The sequence below is a fragment of the Ctenopharyngodon idella genome, chromosome 10 (assembly GCF_019924925.1).
Source record: "Ctenopharyngodon idella isolate HZGC_01 chromosome 10, HZGC01, whole genome shotgun sequence".
Classification (NCBI taxonomy): domain Eukaryota; kingdom Metazoa; phylum Chordata; class Actinopteri; order Cypriniformes; family Xenocyprididae; genus Ctenopharyngodon; species Ctenopharyngodon idella.
Genome location: NC_067229.1, coordinates 37928659 through 37942233, shown reverse-complemented (window position 1 = coordinate 37942233; position 13575 = coordinate 37928659). Strand labels below are relative to the sequence as shown.

The following is a 13575-nucleotide window of genomic DNA, read 5'->3' as shown; positions in this document are numbered from 1 at the left end:
ACAGCAACCTAGATCACTATGCTATGTGATTGAGGTGGATGCGAAGACTATTTAAGATATTTTTAGTTTTAATTAATTGTATTTGTTTTTACTCATTAGTATTCATACGTCTCTGTGATACCCACTGAACAGTAATGAGTCTTAGCAGTTAGTTTCACTCTAATATTCAGTGTTAGTTTTTTTTTTTTTTTATTAAAGATATTTGAATGAAATTTATGTCCAAGATAATTTAATTAAATGTAACAACCCATGTTATTATCCCCCAAACACACATTTGTATTACTTTGTAGGTTTTTCTTTCCTAGTTTTTTAACAATAAAGTAAATTCAGATGTGCTTCTGAATATTTAGTTTGCAGATTTTGCTGTAATAATTACAAAACAGACAGGGATCACAATCCATTACTCAGTTCTATTGTATTTAACGCTGTCATGTTGAAGAAAGCAAGCTTTTAAAGCTCTTCACAATGATCGTAATCATCATGACGCCAGCTAAACAAAGAGCTGTTATCCATATCAGACCTTTGAAGACTTCCAGGTTTATTATCTGTGACAACAGTGGAAAATATTAATGGGATTTTGGCATAATGAATGAATGGCCCAATTTAATATGAAGAATTCAAGGTACAGAAGGGCAGGGATGAGACATCATGTACTATCTGGATATGAAAAGCAAACAATCCATCGGAGGATAATTCCCCCTGTCCGAGCCAGTAGAGTTGTAAAGGCAAAGCTGTCGATAAACTGTCAGCAAATAACATATATTTCAACATATTCTATCAGTTACAATGGTGATCATTCAGGTACCATAGTATATATAAAGGTATAATGATATTTCCGTATGAAACCATCACAGTACCATATTACCGCCAATGTGCTTTATGTAAGGCTATTATAGTATTTGTGTCAATGCTGGTTTCCATAGTGATACACAAGGATATCCTTCTTAAATAAAAATCCACCTTTGTTCCTGACATGAATATCCTCATCTGCCATAAAGAAGGGTTGAGTGTCAGCATAGAATACAAGGATTAGCTTTTTTGATTTGTAAGTGACCTAAGAGCACAAACCCCAAATCATACAAGCCCAGCCTTTGACACAAGGAAGTGCCATTCTGAATTGTAATGATAGAAAATGCCGTGGGAGTGTCAGTTAAATGGAAAATAAAATATATATATATATAACATTTCTAATATTATTATTAAATATAAAATTGTATATGTATAAACATAATATTTTATATACTTCAGTCTTCAGTTTCACAAGATCATTCAGAAATCATTCTAATATGCTGATGTGGTGCTCAAGAAACATTTTGTATTATTTTCAATGTTGAAAACAGTTATTCTGTAGAAACCATGATACAGTTTTCTCAGAATTCTTTGGTAAAAAGAAAGTACAAAACAACAGCATTTATTTAAAAATAGAAATCTTTTGTAACATTACAAATGTCTTTATTGTCACTTTTGATCAATTTACTGCACTCTTGCTGAATAAAAGCATTAATAAAAAAATCTTACTCGCACCAAACTTTTGTAGCAGTAGTGTTTTATATTTATTGAAAAAAAGAAAATGATAGGCCTATTGTGTTCTTTTATAAAGAAGGCTACAAATTTGCCAAACGTTTCCAATATTCCAAAACAAAGGACCTGTAGCCTTGTGGCAGTAAATGAGGATTATGATCTAAAGATATTCATGTCATTCAACCTATGATCTGACCCTAGCAGCCAAATCTCTGTGTAGCATCATATTTACTAGTAGATGGCAATAAAAAATCTGTTTTGAAGGAAGAAATCACACTGCTGGCATCTGACACGGTCAAGGGTCATGCTTAAGCTTTATTAAACCCGTCTGTGATTCTCCACAGATTCTCCTGAGATTTATCTGGATCTGTGGCTCATCGCACAGAGAAAGAAAAGAAAAACGCTGAAACAAAGTGCTTAGTTTGCAGCTTAAAGCAGAGCCCTCTCATTACAGAGTAATCCACTGACCTTTTCACACCACTTAACAGTGTTTACACACAGTGGTTGCTCTTCAATCAGACATGCCCTTCTTTTGGACCTGTTGATATATGTGATAAAAGATTTAGTCTCTCGGACAAAGTGTTTAAGGAATGAGCCATAGGTTATGTGATCACATCTCTGGGTTCTAGTTGTACATTTTCTGACAAGTCAGACTTGAAGGATGTCTGTCTGTCAGCAGGATACTGTTGATGGAATAAGAATAGTTGGTGTAAGTGTTAAGTGACTAAATAAGCACTAATTGGGAACATCTGGTACAAAATACATTATTTTTATTTTCTCAAGCTGTCAACCAAACAAAGTGACTCAAGACTAAATTGAAACATTGTGAATGGATGATAGTCAAAACAAAGCCCATGAGTGCACTGTGATGTGCTTAATTAATGTTTTCCTTGCCCTTGTAATTATGTTGTCTGATTTCTGATCTATTTAATTGGTTATCCAATAATGCCCAGTAGGCTTAATTTATGAAACACGGGTAGAATGAATTTGTGTAAACAGTTTGCCAATTCATTCTTATGTAAGTTGCTGCAAACTTGTAAGTTGTTTTGTCAATGTATACCTGTATAAAAATACCTTACAAAAAACACAAATATGCATATTTTATGTTATACAGATACATAGACAGACAGACAGATAGATTGATAGATCGATAGATAGATCGATAGATAGATTTTATGTTCTGTAAGGACAGACAGACAGATAGACAAACAGACAGACAGACAGATAGATAGATAGATAGATAGATAGATAGATAGATAGATAGATAGATAGATAGATAGATAGATTTTATGTTCTGTAAGGACAGACAGACAGATAGACAAACAGACAGACAGACAGATAGATAGATAGATAGATAGATAGATAGATAGATAGATAGATAGATAGATTTTATGTTCTGTAAGGACAGACAGACAAATAGATAGATAGATTTTATGTTCTGTAAGGACAGACAGATAGACAGACAGACAGATAGATAGATAGATAGATAGATTTTATGTTGTAAGGACAGACAGATAGACAGACAGACAGACAGATAGATAGATTTTATGTTCTGTAAGGACAGACAGACAGACAGATAGATAGATAGATAGATAGATAGATAGATAGATAGATAGATAGATAGATAGATAGATTTTATGTTCTGTAAGGACAGACAGACAGATAGATAGATAGATAGATAGATAGATAGATAGATAGATAGATAGATAGATTTTATGTTCTGTAAGGACAGACAGACAGACAGATAGATAGATAGATAGATAGATAGATAGATAGATAGATAGATTTTATGTTCTGTAAAGATAGATAGATAGATAGATAGATAGATAGATAGATAGATAGATTTTATGTTGTAAGGACAGACAGATAGACAGACAGACAGATAGACAGATAGATAAATAGATAGATAGATAGATAGATTTTATGTTGTAAGGACAGACAGATAGACAGACAGACAGACAGATAGATAGATAGATAGATAGATAGATAGATAGATAGATTTTATGTTCTGTAAGGACAGACAGATAGACAGACAGATAGATAGATAGATAGATAGATAGATAGATAGATAGATAGATAGATAGATAGATAGATTTTATGTTCTGTAAGGACAGACAGACAGATAGATAGATAGATAGATAGATAGATAGATTTTATGTTCTGTAAAGATAGATAGATAGATAGATAGATAGATAGATAGATAGATAGATAGATTTTATGTTGTAAGGACAGACAGATAGACAGACAGACAGACAGATAGATAGATAGATAGATAGATTTTATGTTCTGTAAGGACAGACAGACAGACAGATAGATAGATAGATAGATAGATTTTATGTTCTGTAAGGACAGACAGACAGATAGATAGATAGATAGATAGATAGATAGATAGATAGATAGATAGATTTTATGTTCTGTAAAGATAGATAGATAGATAGATAGATAGATAGATAGATTTTATGTTGTAAGGACAGACAGATAGACAGACAGACAGACAGACAGACAGATAGATAGATAGATAGATAGATAGATAGATTTTATGTTGTAAGGACAGACAGATAGACAGACAGACAGACAGATAGATAGATAGATAGATAGATAGATAGATAGATAGATAGATAGATAGATAGATAGATTTTATGTTCTGTAAAGATAGATAGATAGATAGATAGACAGATGGATAGATAGATAGATTATTACCTTAATAAATGATAAAAACAAAATTATTAATTTATCTGTCATTATGATGAGCCCTGAATTTAGCTCTTCTATGGTGTCAGGTTATGTTAATACAATATTCAATATTTCTACAGATTTCAACCACATATACAGTTTCCTTTAGCACTTCGCAGAAATCAGGCAACAATGCCTAAAACAGTCATATGGTTTTTCGGGGAACACCTCATCCAAAGAAAACAATGTTACCATGGAAATGGACAATCCACAAATAACAGAAGTAAACAAACAACAACAACAAACTCAGCTGTCAACCCCTGGCTGTTTTTTTTTTTTGCCCCATCAAAACAGTCACATGCTTAGACTCCCATTGCTAAATCATGTGTGTTTGCATTATCATCCTTATTTATTGTTTCTAGGATTACCTTTGAATCAATATAGAGATCTCTGACATTTCATACAGTGTTAACTAAGGTGAAAAGAGCCATCGCTGTATTGTCTAAAACTCCCTGGGGGCACGACACTTACTCCATGAGTTTGTGTATTAGGATGCCAAGGGTATCCATGTTTAAGCAAGTAAACAAAGAAACCAGGCCATTGTCAACTGCATGTCTTTGAAGGCCCACGCTGTGTAGAGTTTCAGCAAGTGCCCTCAGGCGGTCGACTATGGGACTTTATTCACAATAGGGCTGGTCCTGAACAGTGGACACACCAAACTTCTCTGACCTTATTTCATTCCCATCCCACAAAGGAAAGTGCTCTATAAAAGGACTCTTAGTTCACAAGAAGATCTCAGAGGCAGAGGATACCCAAGCCAACCGCAAACATGGTACAAGGTGTGTACATGTCCTAGGACGTGTAACTGTGGGATATGCGCTGAGCTCCTGGATGTACCAATAGTGATTAACTGTTTTTGAATGTGGTGTTATTTTCTTCCATGAACAGGTTCAAATTCGGCAAACAGCAGGAAATATATTCTCCTCAACGTTTTCCTCTTCCTCCTAGCTACAGAATTCGACAAAAGCATTCAGTTAACGTTGAGCGATTGTGGATCAGATTACAGACGTCCAGGTATACTTATGATTTATAGTTTTGATGAATCACACGGAATGTGTTTTAAAGCTTGAAATTCTGATTAACAAAAATTGTTCATTTGATTTAAATGTTTTTTTTTTTTTTTGCCTCAAGTAAGACTTTATACCAGTTTTTGTACAACTAATCCGGTCATTCTTGTCACGATAGAGTACACAGACATCTCGGTGGAGTGTGGAACGGAATACATCGGTCTGGCCATCAAATTCTGTCCTGTTCTATACACCGGCTACAATGAATCAGAGTTAATCCTCAACAACGTCTTCAATAACCCAGATTGCAAGGGGACCCTCGACGTTACCGCCTCACCTCCAGTGGCCCGATTTAAGTTCCCGCTTAACTCAACCAATGCCTGTGGCAGCAATTTTGTTGTGAGTAATACACAGTGAAAAAAAAAAATGGGTGTAGAAACAATTTTCACTCAGAAATTGCCAGTAAATTTCAGAGAGAATCACAAAGAAGTGGCAAGTAAAACATTTAATTAAACATGAAATTTTGAAGTAGAAAAACTGAAATAGTATTTTCTTGTAAAACATACTCCAATTATCTTTTATGGTGTACTTATAAAATCAGAGTCAAGTTTTCAGAGGCCGCAAAATGTCACCAATGTCACCAATTCATAAATAATAATATTTAAAAAAAAATATTGCACTTTATTTCAACAGTCCACTTTAGACACTATAAACTGTAAGTAACTTTGTAACTACATGTCAACTAACTCTCATTGGAGTATTGGTAGATTGTTGTAGACTGTTAAGTTAGGGTTAGGTGTTAATAAGTCGACATGTAGTTGCAAAGTTACTTATATTCAGTACAATGTCTGTTTGGGGAGCATCAAAATAAAGTGTAAGCAGATATTAAGCATACAGTCTACTAATACTCTAATGAGAGTTAGTTGACATTTATTCACAAAGCTACTTACAGTTAGTAGAATGTCTAAAGTGGACCATCGAAATAAACTGATACCAAAATATCATATTATACAAAGTCAAAACTAAAGGGTCAATCTGTTTTTCACAGCATTAGATACAACTAATTTCTAACTTTTCTCCACAGACGATCAGAAGTGCAGGGACAGGCGCATTCTCAGACTTCTCCAACATCGAGACCGTCAACGTCAGTGGAGTTGTACGATCGATAGACATCACAACAGGCACCGTGACGTATAACGCCGAGCTGAAGTACTACTACTCGTGCTCCTATCCTCTGGAGTACCTGATAAACAACACTCGAGTGGATGTGTAAGCACTCACTTTCTCTCACGCTATAGCAAACCAGGTGTAAGATCCGTTTACCTGGGATGAAAAAACAAAACTCCTTGGGGAATAAGCGTCTTGGTGTAATATCACTTTAACAACACATTAAATCCAATTGTTCCATCCTTGTTGCTGTCCTCAAGGGACAAGGAAACAATATCAGATTCACAATAGAGAGACACAATGACACATATACATGTCTAGTCTGTGAGTTGTCAACATTGAGTAATTGTGGGCTGTTTCAAGGAAACTTTAACCTTGTTCTATCTTCTCAAAGGTCGGCCTCCTCGATTGCAGTAAAAGACAACAATGGCAGTTTCATCAGCACTCTGAAACTTAGACTCTTCAGAGTAAGTCAATCTTTAAACTGGACCTTCATGCATCCATCAGCTAGAATCAAATATTTATTTATCTCAATTTTTTTTGTTTCATTTCTTAGGACATAAACTACACCCAGCCTCTCGTCATGCCTCCCATTGGTATTGAGCTGAGGACAAATGTGTTTGTGCAAGTGGAGGCCACCAACTTGACCTCCCAGTATGATATGTTTCATTGAGTATCATCATGGTAGTAAATCGAGCAGTTTTGCATTGAAGTTGACCATTATTATGTACTTCACAGGTACTTTTTGCTGCTGGACAGATGCTATGCCTCCATTTCCAACACACCTGCCACCAACAACTACTTCAACCTCTTTGTGCCGTAAGTTTAATCATAAAAGTAGTATTCTTCATTTTTAATATAATTAATAGTAATTTATATTTATAAAATATTATTTTTTATTTTATAACCCAAACTACAATCATAATGTAGTATCCTTAGCTTATAGATAAGGCATTATGAATTCTCTGCGATTTTGTGTTTTTGAATTGAAGTGCATTAAAAGTACGGACTGACCCATCAAATGAATCCAATACAAAATTTAAACCAAACTACAATCATAATGCAGTATCATTCGGTTTTGTTGTATATTAAAAATGTATTGTGGCAGTACCATGGTACAGTGTTGGTGTCAAATACCTTAGTACTTTGATCTATACTATGGTACTGGACTATTACTGTAGTCATATATCATGGTGTGTACATGATACGGTCAGAGTACATATCCAAAACAACATAATACCATTGCACCATGTACAAAAGCCATGTTTGTAAATTGTCTGAAAGTGTTTGGAGGGCCTGAGACATAATAATTTGATGATTTGTTTGATCAGATGTGAAATGGATCGGCTCACTAAAATGCTGGTGAACGGGGAGATGCAGCTGGCTCGGTTCTCGTTTCCTGCCTTCCGCTTTACAGAGCAGCAGAACCAGACAGTGTCAACATACTATCTGCACTGCATCACAAGACTGTGTGAAATATCAAGTTGCAGCACATTTAGGGTAAACACATACACACATACAATATAAACTACCCATTCACATCATTTGTTCTTAAATTAGCTGGTTAGAATTTATATAATATCAAAGACTAACCAGAAGAGAAAGACCCTTTGGCTTGGGCTGGATCATATTGTTAGCGTCAGTTGCGCTACATTAACATTTATGTTCCTGTCAATGTCACTATATAGTAGTTTTGCCAAGCTTTGCTATTTTTGTGGGGACATTTGAAGACCTTTTGTCCCCACAAAAATAGACACACACATACAGTTCACTTACCCAGACACAAATATTGGCTGAGACACTTTTTGGACTCACCGTGACCTATGGCTCTTTCTACAGCAATGTGCCAAAAGAAAAAGGAGAGACATTGCGCCCACCACTCCTTCTGCAAATGGAGTCACAGACAGCACCACCATCACATCTCCAGCCATCGTCATACGTGCAGAAAACGGTACATTCCTTCTCCTTTTTAAAAACAAAATTAATTATTAATCTCCAACACTACTGAGTTTAAGTTACCTACATTGCTTTCTAGATCTGAGAAACTGACTCTATTCTGTTTATTTCATTTCAGTGGTGGCAACAAAAGAGGAAGGTGAGCATTAATTGCCTGATATATAAAACATGTAATATTTGTACAGTGTTCGGGAGTCATTCATTGAACGTAGCTTGGTTAACTAAATACAAAATTAACCAAGCAAACACAGGCAACGGTCAAGTGCTCTCTTGTAAAATGTTCATATGTAGTGTCTGAAAGTTTGAGTTTTAGTCAATCAATTTGTTCAATAAATCATGTGAATGTGTGAGGCAAATCTTTTTATACAGTAACCACTGCTGTCTATCACTGTTTTAGACATTATATTCTTTTTTTTTTTTGTATTAAAATGTAGCTGTTTTAATTTAATGCTGACCCTAATCAAGATCATTCATTTAAAAACCCTTAATATTTTTTCAACCAAAGAAATACTCTTTTGAATAAAATAACTTACTATAATAATAATACTATTAGATTATATATTTTGAACATAAAAAATAATAATTTTAATTATATTTTTAAAATACATTGCTCCCTAAAAATAGCTTTAAATTAGTGTTTAAATCGATTAATCGCAATTTCATATTATATAAACAAACTTTTATGTTAGTCAATCGATTTGACAGCCCTATAAATATTCTTCAAAAGTTTGGGATCAGTAAGATTTTTAAGGTTTTTAAAAGAAGTCTCTTAAGCTCACCAAAATACAGTAAAACAGTAATATTGTGTTATTGTGCTATTTGAATATGTTTTAAAAAGTAATTTATTTCTGTGATGCAAAGCTGAATTTTCAGCATCATTACTCCAGTCTTCAGTGTCACATGATCCTTCAGATATCATTCTAATAGGCTGATTTGGTGCTCAAGAAACTATTCTTAATACCAATGTTGACAACAGTTGTGCTGCTTAATACTGACGTGGAAACTGGATTCTTTGATGAATAGAAATTTCAAAACAACACCATTAATTTGAAATGGAAATATTTTGTAAAATTATAAATTCCCTTAATGTCACTTTTGATCAATTTATTGCATCCTTGCTGAACAAAAGTAGTGATTTCTTTTAAAAAATAAATAAATTACTGACCCAAAACTTTTGAACAAGTGTAGTTAGCTACTTTTTGCTTGTAGCTAAGTGAATCTAACCTTGTATGTCTTTGCATCTCAGATGTATCAGTCAGCACGAAAAAACCTGTGGACTCCTCTGTGGGTCTCGGCGTGGCTGTGGGTATCCTGGCATTCGCCTGCATCATGATCGTGGGAATGGGAGCACTTTTCTACAAAAGACACTGGTACAACGCACCTACAAAAATGCCCCGGTGAGCAGAGATGCCCTGCTCCTGCTCCAAGAGAGGATCTCCCACCACTGGAGAGCTGAGCAGGGCTCAGCGTAGAACTGTTTTCGGACAACAACTTCATCTTTCCTATAGTGTTTCTTGGTGAATAATCATAGCATAACGTGGTTTAGAAGAGCAACAGTGCAATACATCAGCTCTACACATGAAACTTGTGTTTAAGTGTAGCTTGGACCTGGGGATACATGTTAAAAGCACATCCAAAACAGAGCTTTAATCCTTAGCATATAGATAAGGCAATATGAATTCTCTGTGATTTTGTGTTTTTTGAATTGAAGTGCATTAAAATTTAAAGTATTGCCTGACCCATCAAATGAATCCAATCCCAGTGAGCACACGCTGTGGTACCTGTAAAGGAAGTATGAATGTGTGTGGAGGGTTTGGAAGTGAGAGAGCTCTTTAAGACAGTCCCTAATAACTTCCAAAATGTTAAACTGTATGTGTTATTTATTAAAGACTTCTGCTTAACTCTCATGAAATGTTGAAACCCCCAAATCTAAAATATACTCATGTACAGCCCAAAACATCCCTGCATTCACAATGAAACTTGTAACTTTTAAATTATCACTTTTGAACACATACTATAGCAGAGTATTATAGATTCCTTCTGCTTGTCCAACTTCATAAATAAAGAAATGGGAATGAAAGCAATTTTGAATGAGAGTAGGCTGAAGGAGAGTGCAGCAATGCGTTGATTTTTAGATCTGAAGTTATGTTCTTGGCTCTGCACTTTGTATCATTATAATTCCTATGGCAGGCTGAGCTCTTAAAAGTAGATGTATATTTGTGATTCATCCATTAATGCATGCTTCACATGAATAAAGACTGCTGGTACAAGAACAAATCACTGTCTCCTTGAGTGGATTCTTACTTACTAACATAAAATCATGATATCTGCAATGGAAATGGAATTAGATTGCCTCAAAATATCATATGAGCCTTTTGCGTTTGAATTAAAATTATTAAGCACACTTAAAAACGTGCCAGAGGTCAACTATCAATTGGATGTAAGGTCGGAAAGGTGGAAAATACATATTTAAAAGTCATCTATGAGCTGTTTGACCTTATATACTGAAAATAGGAGCCTAACTAAAGTGGGTCATGCAAATTCATTCAGCAAAAGGGGATTTTTGGGTGTTACTCCTGCAATGTTAGTATGGAAATGTGAAATGCAACCTGATCACAGTCTAATATCATTTTACTGTGACCTGTCAAATGAATTAATGCCTGACCTTTACATTGTCAGGTGCCTTTACTGCAGCTATGATTAACCTCATTTCATTGTTCTCATTGTTTAAGGAGTCTTAAGGGTCACATTTTCATGTGTCTGACACCTGAAACTGCTCTCAAAGCCATAAAGGAGAAAACGTGACACTGTACTTATATAAATAACCCACATAACCAAAAATATCACCAAATTACACAAAACAATCAATCAACTGTGATCTCTCATGCAAATAATATACAGTGTTCTTTCACTCCATTCATTTTATGTGTTTTGTTTTGGGGTTGTGATTGGGACAGACATATTGTTGAGTCCTCAGTGTACAAGATGCCTAAAGGGGAAAGGACAGATTCTCAGACAGATCCACCGAGTGCCAACACAGAAGTAGGGCACATGATGATTCATACTGTCAGATGTTGAACTAGGCCATCATTTTGTGGCTTGCTTCAAGTCTCTTTGTTTCTCATTCACTTTGTTTTGGAAGCATCGCTCGATATTTTAACGCCCTATATACTGACTCACCCGCAGAGGGTACAGTGGTGTTTCAAAGGAATGTAGCATCAAAATATAATAGATACTTTATTTTTAGGATTTATTAATCCAGTTATTATCTGCAGTGTCCTACATAGCACACAGCAGCTGCAGTTGCCAGAGAAATACAGTGACAATGTTTCAGACAGCTCATATCTGCATATTTCAGTAACAGATATAATGTTATTGCTGCAGCCCATTTTACCAACTTTTTTTGGTTAAAAATGATCCAAAATCAATTTTTGAGCAAGTACATAACCAGCCAGTGTTCAAAACTATCTCCTTACCTTAGCCTGATTCACAATGGTAAGCTTTTAATAATGTTTTATAATTCGGGTGGTACTGGGGGGTTTCCGCTGAAAATTCGAGAATGCAGCAGTTCGTCTTTGCGCCACGTCTGTTTACATAAAGAACGAGTCACAGCTAGTAAAACTAAATCACATGTAAAGCTAAATCACATGTAAGGATGGTGGATCATTTATAGCCTTTTCTCACAGCAGCTGCAATAATTAAACTTATCATTCTGATGGCGGATTGTAATCTAGAAAGATCCAAATGACAATCATCAGTGACAACTGGAGATTCACCCGTAGTCAAAAGCAAAAGACTTCGGAGTGGCTACAGAAATTGAAATCTACAGGAAACGCTAATACACACTAAATACAAATAGTCACGCAATGCTGATGTTGTTAACATTAACAATTTGAGAACAAAGTACAACAATAATAATAATTTGCATGGCTTGATGTGATGCGAGCTAAGCGACCGTTAGATTTAATCACCATTGGTAGCGCGATTTATTGTAATGCCTTTTTTCTCAGTTGGTCAGAACAAAAGTGGCAGACATGTTTCTTGCTTGTTCAGATGACATTTTCTGGTGAAAATTCTCATTTTGTTCATACTTCCAAGATTCAGAATCTGTGATTCTGAAATACAGTATCTATATCTGTGTGGTGACTGACAGCAAACATTAGATTAATCCGCACTGAGGAGCCGTGCCGATGCACAACCCACGTAAAGATGATAATTCCCCAGATAACTGCAATTCCAGGTTTCAAACAGAGATGGCGACAAAGAGGCAAAACTTACGGACTGCAGCTTTAATATCCCATCCAATCTGAACTAAACATGGACAAGAACAGTAGCTAATAAATATGTATAGACAGAGCACAGTTAGCACATCAGGGTAATAGATATGACAGTAAAAATGACAATAAATTGAAACCAAACATACTGTAAAACACATACTGTAACATACAAAATTAGAAGAAACATTACCTACTTTTATCACTTCTGTGAATGTTTCCACTGCACACTGCACATATGTATTTTATATTTTAACAATATTTTATAAATTAACAATATTTAACTGCAAAAGTTAATGTATTGTCTTGTTAAATGTAATATACATTTTAATCATAAATTATATGGTAACTCAAAATTGTGTTTACATATTTTCACACAGTATTTTCTTCAGTAAGATCAAACTATTTTAACTCTATATAGCATAGCAAGGCGATAACATAACGCCTTGAACATTGGGGGGACCAATTTTTTTTATAAAGCATAAAGAAACAGAACAGTGAAGGAAATTCTAGATCAAATTCTAGTTGGGAAATAATCATTTTTGGACTATTTGCAAATAATATTTGCATTAAAAATATACACACATGTAGGCTACTTTTATTTGTATGCCTAATATGTCGAAAACGCAAAAGTGTCTCACACTTAGGGTACGTGTTAGATTAAAATCTCAACCTTAGGTCTAATATTTGTAGTCTCAGTCATCAGTTTAGAAACAGGCGCCTCAACCCCTGTGATGTGTGGTAGCAGTAGTGCGAGATCTCAGGAGAATGACAAAGCAGACACAGAGCAAGTGTGGTACAAAGCATTCTCAGATTTATTCAGGAAGGAGGGTTATATTTATAGACATCTCCAGGATGGCTTGAGCATCCAATCATATGACTTAAGAATCAAACCTTACCATGTATGGCATTTCAAG

The 13575-nt window shown here is 35.0% G+C and overlaps 1 protein-coding gene across 1 annotated transcript; it reads left to right on the top strand.

Annotated features, from left to right (window-relative positions):
- Positions 1 to 5023: 5023 nt before the first annotated feature.
- si:ch211-103f14.3 (zona pellucida-like domain-containing protein 1) lies at positions 5024 to 10571 on the top strand. Its single transcript, XM_051908293.1, has 11 exons — positions 5024 to 5033; positions 5143 to 5268; positions 5440 to 5660; positions 6346 to 6530; positions 6823 to 6895; positions 6985 to 7082; positions 7167 to 7247; positions 7760 to 7928; positions 8268 to 8379; positions 8503 to 8523; positions 9631 to 10571. The coding sequence occupies exons 1-11, from the start codon at positions 5024 to 5026 to the stop codon at positions 9783 to 9785; spliced, it is 1251 nt and encodes a 416-aa protein (XP_051764253.1). The 3' UTR covers positions 9786 to 10571.
- Positions 10572 to 13575: the final 3004 nt, after the last annotated feature.

What these genes read in the sequence shown, in the direction of transcription:
- si:ch211-103f14.3 (XM_051908293.1), top strand. An exon ending in TACTTCAACCTCTTTGTGCC is followed by an intron (nt 7,248 to 7,759) that starts GTAAGTTTAATC and finishes TTGTTTGATCAG; the next exon opens with ATGTGAAATGGATCGGCTCA. An exon ending in CAAGTTGCAGCACATTTAGG is followed by an intron (nt 7,929 to 8,267) that starts GTAAACACATAC and finishes CTCTTTCTACAG; the next exon opens with CAATGTGCCAAAAGAAAAAG.